A 14284-nucleotide genomic window follows, 5' to 3' on the forward strand; every position below is an offset into this window, starting at 1 on the left:
ACGGCCTACCTTTACACTGGTCCCGAACGAGCGAGACGCGAGACGAGTCGTCGATCCTTTTCTCTCTCGGCCCGAGTCGAAATACGGAGGGCCGGCCGGCCGGCTTTTTAAGCGGGAGAGCTTGAGATCCCTTCCGTTTAAAAGCTTCATCTTATCGACGAGCGTCCGCCGCCAACGGTCGGTAGCGCCAACATCTTTAGGCGCATCGTGCCGCGTCGTAACGGTGACAAATATTTCGAGAATGAATTCCTCAAAGTTTCTCCCGCAAATTCTCCCGCAAGGTGATAATTTCCCGATGATAATGGCACGAGTAATCTTCGTTGTACTTACGAGCGCGGCTATTTATGGGCGCGATTTACGGCGGAATCGCCGCTCGCGGTAGCGGCACAACAGGTAGCCGGTTCGGTCGAATACGAGCTCGTCTCTCGAGCACTGTCTCCAGTGATAATGACTCCGATCGATTCCGAAACTCATCGATCCGTCCGCGGATATTTGTCCGCTTATAAATACTCATAGTTCATAGTTTGCGTGCCGCAAACAAGCTATGCGAACTCGGAAATTACATGGCCCAAGCTTTAATACTCCGTGTCTGACCGTGTATGTCGCATGTACGTAATATCCATGATGCATGCATCATGGAAGAATGCGCGCCGCGCACTGAACACATGTAATCTCGAATGTGTCTGAACGTGTCGCCACGGTAATGTCCGTACGGTGGTATGCGGCTAATGCGCCACGCAGATATCTCACGGTAATTATATATTCGCCCGCGAACAAATCGGAGAACCAACCGATCCGAGTCCGAGAGACGGGATCGCGCGCGTTAGCGCGAGCTTCAGAGAGGAGCTACCTCCTCTCACCACTTACCTCTGTTTGAGAGCTTTTTGGTGTTTATGATTTTCGCAGCGAATTCGTGTCCGGTGCTCTTTTGCACGCATCGTCGAACCACGGAGAAGGCACCTCTGAAACAGTCGCAAACACACATTCGTTATTGCGTTGCAACGTAATTATTACGTTCGGCGGGTTGATACAATACGCATGCAGGTCGGCGATGCGCGACGCAGGATTAAAGTATAACATTGTATACGATAAATGAGATGAGTTACGGCGAGCCCTCGTTGCTAATTTATCGCGCATCGGAATATTCGAAAATATAGAGAAACCGGAGAGAGAGTTTGCAATTGCGAGTTCGCAATTGTTGCGCGAAATAGCCAAATCGCGTGTACGCGACGCGGGACAAAAAGACGTCTTGGCAACGAGACAAACGACGAGACGAGAGGTGATCTCTCGCAAATTTCTCGCGAAAGAAGCACGCGGCGCGTCGGGAGACATTTCATCTCGATCTCGATGGGATCCGTTTGTAGTGTACGAAATGTGTATACACGAAATAATAATTAGGACGCAATGATAATATCCTGGTTGCTGCAAATACCGTCGCGAATAATACATAGCAACCGTAACAGTTAAATTAAGAACATTAATCACGTTAAAATAACTAGACCCTGCCCGCGCGGAAGGCATCAATTGCGACGCTATTCTCGCTCGTTGGCAACATTTTTTAACGTTGAAAATACTTTCGCAAAGCAAAGCAAGTGCTCGCGCTTTGCCGCCGGCCCACAGTGATCGGAATCTCTCCATGCGGTGCGTCATCAAAGAGCTTCATTATATGACATATTCGGAGCGGGATTCGGTAATTACTGGTTATCTATGGTTAATCGGTGCCTCGTCAATAGTAATTGCGCCCGTATCGGCAAATGCTTAATATTCGATCTCAACACGGCGCCGCGTTCACATTTCGTCGAATGAAATCGCCGGAAATTCCGGAACATGGCCCTGCCGTTAGGTACGTTAGGTTGCGCTTCAACCAACATTTCACAGACCCCCGCGCGCTTGAGAGTATCACAAGAGGTCTATCTTTAATCGCATTATATCAACACGGTCAAATATTTATTTAGATAATCCTGGCCGCGTAGATTCCGCCGTAGGCGGAAACCCCAGCTGCGCCCAATACCTTTCGCGTTATTCTTTTATGCCGCACGTACGATGTCTTTCTTCATTGTCAGCAACGATATGACGGCGAGATAAAAATTCGATACTTGTCGATTCTAACGTTGACGCGTGTCCTATAAAGTGTCCTGAGAGAAACGACAGGTAAACGACAGAGAAAAGATACATATGACGCAAAGTAACGAAATGTCACGGGCGGAAGGACGAGTCTCTCTCTCTCTCTCTCTCTCTCTCTCTCTCTCTCTCTCTCTCTCTCTCTCTCTCTCTCTCTCTCTCTCTCTCCCTCTCTCTCTCTCTCTCTGTCTCAATTGCGAACGCGACTCTGTGCGATTGCAACAACGGATTTGAACGGCAATAACCGGTCGCACCGGTCGCAGCCTGGGCACAGATCGATTGTGCGATTCTACGAGATTTACAGCTCTCCGTGTGTGCCTAAAAATAAATCCGTAATGATCGCGAAGGCGGCACACGATGACGTCAGGAGCATTCTCAGGAGGGGTAAAAAGCCGTGTTGTAACGAGGCGGCGATTACCGAGGGCAGTCCGAGGGAGCCGTGCGCGAGCTAAGGTCCTTCCCCAGAATTCATAGTCGCGTATATCCGGCGTCTCTAGCTACTACCGGGAACTAAACTTTCTCGATTACCCACCCCCGGGGACGTGCTCACTACCGTGCGCCTATATAAACGGAAAACCGCGTGCGCGCCGCGTGGAAACTTGGGGCCGCTAAAGTTTCCGCGAGCGTTCTGTAGCGCCGTCGATCAAGGCGGCAGATTAGCGACTACAGATTGCCCATTGAACGAGCGCGCTCGCCGCGAGAGACCTAAATTGCCATTTCTCCGCGCAAACGCCCGCGCGACAGAGGGAGAAGAGATGTCCGCGACTCTGGAATTTTTGCAAAAAAATCCGCCGACGTTCGCCCGGCGCTCTCTCCATCATCGTAATTGTGACAAAGAGATATCGTACCGCGAAATGGCGCAATGACGGAGGTTTATTACCCACCTCCCTTAGTCTATCAAAAAGAGAAAGAGAGAGAGAGAGAGAGAGCAGATCGAAAAATGCATTCTTTACGCGCGCGCCCGCTCACGGTGACGGAAAAACGGATGGGTGGCGAGACGCCGTAATTGACCGATGATGTCGAAGCCATTATCGTAGCGTAATGAAGCGTACAAATTTGGATGATAAATCAAAAAAACTAATTCCGCAGCAAACATCCAAATTAACACATTCGCTTGATTCGGAGAGATGAAATGTCTGCCGACACGCGAATGCGTCGAGAGCAAAAATTGCGCATCTATATCCATCTTGCAAGGGCGTAAAATCTGGAAAAATAACGATACACGGTATTACGTATAACGGTATTACTCCATTTTAACGCCTGACATTTAGCGCGTATTGTAACATATGTTACGCGTGTTACGCATTTCACTCCGCAGTATATCCGCGTTTACATATTTCCTGTGCATTTTCATTATGTCGTTACGTGTTACGATACGTGTTACGTTATCGTGCGCGGCAGAGAACAAGCCGGAGAGCTCTCGCGTCGATCGAGAGACCGCGCTGAGACTCTCGCGAATGTAAAAGGGAAAGGGGGAAAAAGGTGGAAAAACGGCGATGTTGACAGCTCGTCGTACGCCGAGCGTGTCGCTGTCAGCCGTTGCTTTCTTTCTTGCCGGACAGGTAGGCGGTAAGAAACTGTCGGCGGCACGTCTGTAATTGGCTTCGGATCCGGTAAGAAGGGTGACAACTCGGTCGCAGCCCATCACGACAGAAGGGAGGAGAGCTACCAATGGAATTGTGAGCGGACTCGGTGTGTCGCCGTTGGATAATTGACAGAATTTATTGCCGCGTCGCGTCGGTCCCTTTCGCTTACGTGGAAATCGCAGTCGTCATTGTAGTCGTAACTGCGCGCACGGTAAATCGCATATCGAGTTTTACTGGGACGACGAGACAGCGCGGCGGACTCGCGAAAATGTCTCAAGGACCTTGCACGCTCTTTCTACACTCGCTATTATTGCATACTCTTTGTATGAAATTTCGGTGCGGCAGTAAAGCCGTAATGCGCGACCCATAGTCGCGACCCGACTGTCTGCTGGCGCGTCGCGATGGCGGTCGCAACATTTCGGTGTGAGATATTCAATCTCTTCCGGGATGATTTTCAGTAAGGAAGAGAAACGTCGCTGCGTATTATGTTCCAAGAAAGGAAGATCGCGACGATGTTTTGCTGTCTTTGACTAAATATCGCAAAGAATCGACACGAGGTGCGCTCTCCCCCCCTCTCTCTCTCTCTCTCTCTCTCTCTCTCTCTCTCTCTCAGCAACACGAAATACAGCTCGGACTAAAAATTGCAGAGCAAATCTTCCGCGGGGAAAGGCGAAAGGTGAGAGAAGTGAGATTAACTTTGCCGCGGGGTGTGGAAATAGCCGAGGGCGTCGGCGCCGTTGCAGCCGTTGCGATGCGACGCAACGCGACTCTCTCCGCGACGCGACGCACGCCGCTCGGTCTACCCAGAGGAAAAAGGGCGAGGCGGGTGCTTGGCTCGTTTCCATGACGACCAATCATTACCGGAGATTGTGCCACCAGCTACTCGCCGCCGCCACCGTCGCCGCCGCCGCCGCCGCCGCCGTTGCCGCCACTGCCGAGTACCCATTTTCACCCCTTTCCGTCCCCCGTCTCTACTCCGATGCTTTTCCAGCCCCCGTGTGTGGTAGCTTTTCCGCTCACGTGCTCTTTACGCCGATTATACCGCCGAAGCACGACGATTATTTAATGTCACGCTCCTGCTCTCGCACGCTGCCCGCCGTTCCACCGCCGACGCGTTGGTCGGTCACGATCGAGTACGCGTGGATTTATGCGACGCTTTCGTCTCTCTCTCTCTCTCTGTCGCGTCCATCAAGTATCGTTCTCGTATAGATCTCCCCCATTGATGTAACAGAAGCGATCGATCTCGTATTCTCATTTCCTCCTTCAAAGTAGTTTTCACGCCGACGCATCGACACTCCCCCCCCTCACGCCGCGTTGTTACAGCGCGAGTAGCTCTCATTTTCTAAACTGTGTATGTTGTTCCACAATTACACAATCAGTCGTAAGTTTAATTATCGCGACTCTGTCGCCACCTTTTGCCGCAAACTCGCGCTGTCGATACCGATCGCACGATATAATCACGAATCTTTGCGACGTTGAATGAAAAATCGAATTAAGGGATAGCGAGTTGAAATAAAAATAATAATACAGAGAACATGCGGGAATGTTCGCGCTTGATTATTCAGCCTATTAAAGAAATTGGGTTTGACTTTGTGTCGGGGGAAATGTTGTCGCATGATCGCTATCTGTTGCCACTTGTTAATATTCGATGTGCGACTTGGCGAGTGATCGACTTGGCGGAGGGTCGGGCGGACGATGCAGTTTACTAAAACGAGCAACTGCGACGCGCTTCTCACTGCCAGTAACACACACACACACACACACACACACACACACACACACACACACACACGTGCGCGCGTGCGCGACAGATGGTATATAATTAACAAAAGTTTGTGTTAAACGCGACAGCGTCGTTACATCGTCGCGAACATAAAATGCCGAAGGACGATCGTGCTTTTCGTGTAAAAATGCAAAAGTGACGTGTGTGTCGAATAAAAGTGACAATGAAACGATAAAAACGTCCGATCAAGAAATTCTCGGATCTGCGCGCAGCAGGTGCTCCAATGCGAGGAGAATGTGAAATTGCATTTTGATTTCATCCTTCTCTCTCCCTTTCTTCAATGCAACGTGACGAAACTGTCGTTTCGCGTCAATGATTGGATAGAACCCGTCGAATAATGTAAATGTGGAACAAGACTTTAACATCTTCTACGGCACTTGGTACGGCGCGTGCTCATCAGTTTGATACATTTATTTTCTGCGAGATGTATTATGTAATATGCGCGAGTTATCACGCATCGTTAATATGCCGTTAAAGCAATAACGTCCCGAATAATCCTTGAACTACTTCATACAGCAAAATCAATTACAGCAACGCTGTTCCCCAATACGGCGAGGAAGGGAGAGGCCGAGGGGATGCGCGGGGGACGAACATTTTTCCGTGCTAAAAATAGCGACGAAGGTTCCTCAGGAACGAGCCGAGATTTAAATTTCTGAGGCCGCGCCGCGACGGTCTTTGCGTCTACGTAGATTAGCATACAAAGCTTTCGCCGCACAAAGGCAGCGCGAGGATGAAGCGAGAATACGCGTCGCGTTTTTCTAAGCGTCTCCCCTTTTTTAAGCCATTAAGCGTTCCAAAGTGTCGCGACTTTATTTATTAACAGGAAGACCCGCTGAATCTTTCAGCAACTTTTCGCACTACGTAAAAAGCACCACGTATCGCGTATGCGGGGAAAATGCGCGCTCGAGCGAGTTTTTTTCGACGAGACAGCTGAAACATGAACAATATCCTCCACGTGGAAAAGTGTCTTTAATTTCGTCTTTCCACTGCAAGATTTCGCCAGCAACTCTCTCTCTCTCGTCCCTCGCGTGTTATCGCGCCGCATAAAGGATAACGCGTCGCGGACAGAAGTGTACGCGAAGGTAAGCAGAAAAATGTCGGCCGTAGGGAAGGACGAGTGAGGGACAAAAAAAAAAAGAAGAGCGGAATAAAAAAGCCGCATGGGAACGGAGGGGTGGATGTGCGGAGACGTTGCGGAGAAGAAGCGGCGAGAGAAGGGCAAGGAGAGTTGGGGGATGCAAGGACGATGCAGGCACCCGAGGGGAACGGTCGGCCTTGAAACGAGTCGGTTCGCTCGTCGACGTGGAACTAGAGCGATCGACGATGAGTCCTCAAAGAGGGAGGCGTCCAACTACGAGGAGAAGGACGACGCCTTTAAATAATACCTCTTTGCTCCTCGTCGAGACACACACATACACACATACACACACATGCGCGACTCGCTCGCTACGCGGCGAGCCTGCACATCCCTAAGGGCGCTCCTCTCTTTCTTACTCGACTCGGGGCTCCTCATCGCGCTCGATTTATCACTCGGCTCCTCCGGGTTACCGAAAGGCTTTTCCAGCCGAGAACTTTCCACAATTCCGCCGCGGCCCAACGCGGTTTACGAAACGAGTCAAAGAGCGCTTTGCACTCTGTCTCGGGAAATCCCGAAAAGCCGATCGTTCCTTTCTGCCACAGACGGGACGTCTTTTTGAGCAACGCTCAAAGTAGCAGAGTCCAATTCAATTTGCTGGCTGTGCCTACCGATGAAAACGGCGCGGAGGTTCTTCGTGACAAACGTAACGGTCTTGCGACGTTAAGAGAATCACGACAACCACGCGCGCCGCCGATTAATCGTTATTAACTCTATCAAACTGTCGCGTCGATTGGCTTCCGCGGATTGGAAGTCTCCAATCGAGCGGCGCTAGGACCGTCGAAAATAGTCTCTCGCGTTATCCAAGTTGGTCTTCGATTCGGGAAAACTCGTGGAACGAACTAATCGACCGAAGAGCACCGCCGAAGCGAGCGGGAGAGAAGAAGAGATAGATGTGAATAGATGAACAGGTAGATAGATAGATAGATAGATAGATAGATAGAAATAGAGAGAGAGAGCTTCATGCGGGGTTGTGGATGTCTTACACACACACACACAGAGGATAGGTACGCGTTTGCGCGCGCAGGTCCTGCAGAATCCTACAACCCCCGTCGCGCGAGTCCCCCCCTCCCCCCTCTATAGCACAGCACCGCGCGTCACGTGGTAGGTCGTAAAACGTGCTCCCGCACTTTGCACAGCGACCCTACTCGCCCTACTTCTTGCCGCCGCTGCATCGCGCTGCGCGTCCGACCGCACGTCGTAGCACGACGTGCACGCATGTGCACGTATGCAGTTGCCGCAGCACAAACGCAGAACCGTCCGCCGGCTCCTATCACCAAGAGAGAGAGGGGGAGGGGGGGAGAGAGAGAGAAAGAGAGAGCTATTATTAACCCTTTAATTGACGGCCGACCTCCGCGCTAATTCCGCGTCTCGAAATATGCCGCGTCGGCGAATTCGGCTGAAAGGAAGATTTTTCGGCGAGCGCGTCAGACGACTCGGAGGCTCGACTCGCCGCCTCGCCTAATTGTTCGCCTGTGATTGTAGTAGACGCTTCAGTTTGACTTCCGAGTTCTGCACTTTTTACAATCTTATGTGAGAGAGTGTTCTACGGCGATGGTGGCTCACTTGGCCACTTCGCTGCGGATATACGTGCCACAAAATTGATTGCATACGTACATCCGGTTGCTCGAGTGCTAACAATACCGGGGATGAATAATGGCACTTGGAGATGGGATACAGTTTACTAGAAAGAGAGACTAGAAAAAGAGCGCTGCGTTTATCGATTAAATAATTACTTTTCTTTCATCGAATAGTCGAAATGTCAAGGCGAAATGTGGGATTGGGAAAACTTGGCGTTTAATTGCTACATGCCACGTGCGGTAGATGAAGATGCGAGTTCTAGCTTCTCAACTACGTAGAATCGACTTAATTAACATAGTAATTAAATTGTGTTAATTATGCATTAAGTATGTATACTTTTGGCAAACGCGGAGAGACAGCTTCTCGTCGGTCGGCAAGATCGGTATGAAAGAAAAATTCGACACAAAATAGACTTTGAATGTCTCGGAAATTTCGATAAAAAGACTTCTCCCTAGAGAGAAAATGGTCTCCGAATATACCAGAGTATGCTCTCGTCGTTCACTGTTTGCACTACGTGAGCGTTTCCTCATAAACGCTACCCACGTCGCTAATTATGTCGAGCCTTCTCTATGGTAATGAGAAGAATTACTTTAATAGAACACGACACTCGGATGATCGTTTTACCTGGAATATTCACGCATTTATACCGCGAAGGAGAGAGAGAGAGAGAGAGAGAGAGAGAGAGAGAACTTTACGGTCGTCGCGTGACAAGGAAAAAAGCGGAAAAAGACGCATTCGCTCGGCCGAAAATAAAACCGTAACTTTCGGAATCGCAGAGTCCCGATGGAAAAGACTGCGGGTAATTGTCGGGTACATTGCACATGAACGTCTATCTAGGTAACGACCGGTCGTTTCTGCTCCTCCTCCACCTCCACCTCTTTCGCAGGCCCGAAAGAGTTATCCGTTCGTTATAAGGATCGAAAGCCGGATTGTGGCGGGCCGGTACGACGAGTAGTCGGTAAGATAATTTCCCTGGGGGCGGCTCGCGCTCCGCTCCTTCCTCGGCGAGTCATTACTTTATTACGGGCCGTGGCTGTTTAAGCAAAAAGCTTGAAATTCGACGAGTAACGATCGTCCGTCGCGAGCGCTGTCTTGTTAAGAAACTGCGAACGACCAATACAGACGGGGGATGAAGTTTAATCGCTCGCAAATTATACGCGATAAGTGCGCGTCAAAGTCGTCTTTGACGAATGAAAAACATTTTCACGAACCATCGCACACACGTCACTCTTTTCCGTAGCCGGAAAAGAAGACGAATGGTTCTCTTTATTTCCCGCAACTTTATACGTTTCTTCATAATTACATATTACACTTTTGCGATTGTTTATTATAAATTTCGCAAACACGACCTCTCTCCAAAGGTACCCACGTGCTAATTTTCGGAAGAGCAATTTTTCCAGCCGAATCCTTCGATTGCCGCGCAAAAGCGACGAGAGCAAGAAAGAGAGAGGGAGAGGGAGGGAGGGAGAGAGAGAGAGAGAGAGAGAGAGAGAAAGAGAGAGAGAGAGAGAGAAAGGGAATCTCGCGCAGCAGCGCTACAACCGCGATAAAATATGCTTTTAGGATACGGTGCGGCGGCGGCGGCGGCGGCGATGTCGGCTGGAAATTGTAATTTACACCCGGGAAATCGCAAGCGGCCAACGAAATCTCCGCGGTAAAATTTCACACCGCCGTTGACCGGCTGAAATGCCGTGCATTTTCCAGCGCGCTGCTTCGAAACGATGTATTTGCAAAAGTATGCAACGCACGTATGCACGCGACTTGGTAGCTGTGATAATGCGCTTCGCGCTCGAGATGGCAATTTGCGTGAGAATCAATCGCGTTGCGCGTTACATTTCGAAGCGGATTCGCCACCGCGCTTGAAATTGTCCAAAATTAACGCTCTTTAAACATTCATTTCAGATAATTCGATATTAAAGCTGGAAGAATCTCAACAACGAGCGAGACGTCTCATCATTTTGCCGTGTTTTAACAAGCTTACCTCGAGGAGCTTCCTCGAGATTTTTAATTCGATATTCAACTTGCATGCATAATTCATCTTTCTCATATAGAATGCATCAATTGTTTATCTTGCTTCGCGCTTTAAAGACTAAATTTGTATTTTTGTCATCATATTTTAGCTCATGAGATCTTTTCGAGAGATTATCATATTTATTACGAGGATAAGCACGGAGAATACGTACATAATAAATCATCGACATCCGCTGTTTCCACCCTCCCTTCCTCATTCTCTCTCTCTCTCTCTCTCCCTTTTCTATCGACATTCCAGTTTGGAAGATAAAATCGCCCTCCGTCGAAATTGCATCCGCTCTATCTAGAGCTATACTTTTCAAGGAAAAATTGCACCCTTCTGATATCGCCGAGCTCGTTATTAATCGGATGCTTTTATGAAATTTGTGCGATATTATCGCTGCTTACAGCAATTGGAAAGACAGAAGAGTTATTTCGCCTTTGAGAAAATTATTTAACGGCTGTGCAATGTTTTCCGCTTTTCAATTTGCTCGCATTGAAATCCGAAATGTGCAGATGAAAAGGGGAGAGAGAGAGAGAGAGGGGGGGGAGACGGAGAAATGCCGATACCCTGTTAAATTTAAGCATCCCCAGGCGTACAACTTGATATAGAGACGGTTCCACCACTCTCGCGCGAGCGGGTTGTCTCCGTTCACAATCGGATCGATGATCCGTCGATATCCTGACCAGCTCGAAACACTTCAAACGGGCCATCTTTGACGTTCGACGCTCTCTCGCTCTAATGAATTTCGGGAATGACCGACGACCGCCAGTCGATGACAATGTCTCATTAATCCGATAACGGCGTCGCGGAATTTGACGGTAAACGCGAGCGCGCATTTTATTCGATCGGCACTGCCGCGGAATTGTCTTCAACGTCCCAACTTTATCCCCTCCCCCCCCCATGTGATGTTTATAACATTATAGATATTATCCAATTTTCGATTTGGGAAAACGTTTGAAGCGAAAAGACCGATCGTCGAAAAATCGACAATCACGGATAATCGTGTCCAATCGAACCGATGTGAACTTAGCGGCCAACTTTAAAAAACGAAAAATACCAATCGACTCGATCCAGTCTCGAGCCTGCCAAAGGACACTATCGACGAAGACAGCGCCCGTGCGCAAAAGCAGCGCAGTAACAAGGACAAAGTATCGATACGTCGACACTGGCCGAGTATCGCGGAGCATCCCTCCACTCTCCCAACAGAACGACCAAGGGTAAAGGAACTCTACGACGGAGATGGAAAATATAAGAAGTCGGATAAGAGCCGCGCTGGTGGGGGTTGAACGCCGACGAAGGGGTTGGCCGGTTTAGCCACCGGGCGGGGATGGCTTTCACCGGTCGATACTTGGCGTTCCACGGCGGCGAGGGTAGGCGAGGAGTGCGGAGTGCAGCAGCGGCACAGCCCTCAACCATCCGCGCACAGCCGGCCGGTCGTTTTCGTCGGACATCGACATCTCCCTTGCGAGTCATTTCGAAGCGGCGATTCTTCTCCGGTCGTCACTCCGGTCGACACGACCGCCCGACGCGAAATGATAACAGCGAGGGAAGTAGTATCGACGTCGTCGACGACGACGACAGCGACGGCGACGGCGACGGCGACGGCGACGGCGACGCCCTTTGCGAAAAATACACAGACAAACCCTTGCTCCGTTTAAACAGAGATCGCAATAAAGATCGAATGGGTCATCGGGAATGTTTTTCGTCGGAAAAATTGTTGCGTTACAGCAGACTTCATTACCAACTTGGTGTCAAATTAGAATAGCGTGAAACTCGGCGAATCGAGAGACGGAGAAGTATCATTGCGTTTCTCGATCAAGTGTCGCTCGTACGACTGTTCACACGGAGCAAAATATCGTCCCTTTCGCATGTAATTTCGCGGAAAATATAACACGTCCGGTTGGATTTTTCGAGCCAATGAGAATGAAACGTTGCCGTTGTGTGATTCTCAGGATAATATTATACAATTTGCACGACCGACATATAGACTGCTAATAATAGTAAACAAGTGAATTACGACGGCCATAAAAGCGGCGCACAAAGCGTGCGCTGTATTTTAATAAGCGACGTCCAAAATACGACACTTGGGTGCGCGGCGTCGGACAAACTCGTTAAAAGCGCTCGATCGTAAACTCGCTCGCGGAAACTTTCGCAGCAGGGGGAGGAGTTCCTTCCCCGTACAGCAATTGTGTGTTTGATCAAAGTTGCGATTATCGCCATTATTGCGGTATCAAGTGACACCGCATGAAAAATCTGCAGCTTGCATCTTATTTCGTTAAAATGTTATTTGGCAATTTCGAGAAATCACCGAAACCGAATCCGAATCCGCATTAATTGGTAAAACAAAGGATATTTCTTTTTCTCCGGGAAGTTTCCTTTGTGGCAAAGTTGTGGGCAAAAGTAACGTACCAAAGTTTGTTTGCTTCTTTATGCAATTGAAAATATGTGTCGTAAAATTTGTAACACTGCGCGCTGAAGCCGCTGCGCAAAACTATAGCCGACACACATACAAAATCTCGAAAAGAGCGTCTCTCTCTCTCTCTCTTTCTCGCGGTAACATCTCGCCATTCCCGAGAAGTTTGGTATTTCTAGCAGAATAACGGCGCCATTCGTCGCTTAATATCTCATGACGCAGGCGTATATCGGCGTATTTAAAAGGCGTCCGCGTGTTTGGCAAAATTCCTGCGGCGGCAAGCACCATCGAGAAAAGCGATTTCCGCGTGGAGCACGCTATCCTCTTTAACCGTAATAATCAGTCGTCCGTGAAAATTGCATACGCGACTTCGCGGAAATGAGGAAAAAAGCCGGAAAGGCGCTTCGGGAGAGGCACGAATTGGTCAATTTTGCCGAGTCACGCGTTCGCGCCGTCGCCGTCGTCGATGATAAAACGTCGAGGGAAGAAGTTGAGCGAGAAGAAGGGAAAACAAAAAAATGGGGCTAATAAGACGCAGAGCAACGGGACGGAGAAAGGAAAATCCCGTCGTTGTCGTTCCTCTCGGCGTCATTTCTCCGTTCTTTGTGTTTCTCTGTCTTCCGTACCTTTCCTACTTGCCCTCCCCCCCCCACCGCATAATCTCGGCACCTCCAAGCGACGCAATTTAATACGCGCCACTAATTAGTCGCGTGTATCATCGAGCTTGGCTATGCGCGGCGCCGCAGTGGGTCGAGTGTCATCGTGGACACACAAAAGAAAATTCGCGCGAGGTGCAACTGCAATTTTATCGTCCAGGTCGTTTGCGTAATCGTATCGATTCGCCGTGAAATGATGCGAGCGCAAACTCGTCTGCCGTTATGCGCTGTCGCTAATTGGATATATATAATTTTTTTAATAAACGAAAATGTGTGCGCAAAGGTGACAGAGAGAGAGAGAAAGAGAGAGGGAGAGAGAGAGAGAGAGAGAGAGAGAGCGGAAATATCCTTCGGGAGCGTCAGAATACAACATGTAATATCGCGCGACAGCTGATGTAATCCATATAATATTGCATCAGAGAACAATTGAAATCGCAAACGCGTTTCTTCGAATGAAATCGTGGCAAATGAGCAAGCGTATTGCTCCTAGTCGCGTTTACGTAAGCGCGAGGATAATACTTAGGATTAAAGGAGCTTGTCAATCGTCCGCTTGAGACAAAGCCGGGGTCCCTGGATTTTTGTAAATTGACCAACCAATCAAGTATCTCGGCGAGATGGAGAAACACAGAGACAGAGAGATGTGGGTTATTTATCGAGAAAGGGAAAGGAGCCGCGCTTTATCCTCTCTTCGCGGGAATTTATTTCGTCCCTGTGCTTCGTGACATTCGCGGTGAATTCGTAATGCAGTCTCATATTTCAATGAGTGCGCGCTACAGTCGCGCGACGTATTATGGCAACTCACGGAGATCAAATAGAACGCGAAACCTGTTGCGATAATTTTTCAACAAACGGCTCCTTCACTCGTACAAAGAAGTCACTGATTACCTTCAACGGCTTCATCGCTACCTGGAGCGGCATCGCAAGCAAGCGTACACGAACGCATTCCTCACCCGTAAGATTTACTTTTTACATTACGCGATTCTCTGTCGCGTTTG

General features: G+C 49.2%; 1 protein-coding gene across 27 annotated transcripts in view; it reads right to left on the reverse strand.

Annotated features, from left to right (window-relative positions):
• CaMKII (Calcium/calmodulin-dependent protein kinase II) overlaps nucleotides 1-14284 on the reverse strand; it is a 113078-nt gene that overhangs the window by 81240 nt on the left and 17554 nt on the right. For all 27 annotated transcript variants that reach the window (XM_025308106.1, XM_025308105.1, XM_025308104.1 and 24 more), the window contains exon 2: nucleotides 868-962. In XM_025308106.1, the coding sequence (XP_025163891.1) occupies nucleotides 868-962 (95 nt within the window). The remainder of the gene's footprint in view (nucleotides 1-867; nucleotides 963-14284) is intronic.

Source organism: Harpegnathos saltator, unplaced genomic scaffold (assembly GCF_003227715.2).
Source record: "Harpegnathos saltator strain DR-91 unplaced genomic scaffold, Hsal_v8.6 scaffold139, whole genome shotgun sequence".
Taxonomy (NCBI): Eukaryota; Metazoa; Arthropoda; class Insecta; order Hymenoptera; family Formicidae; genus Harpegnathos; species Harpegnathos saltator.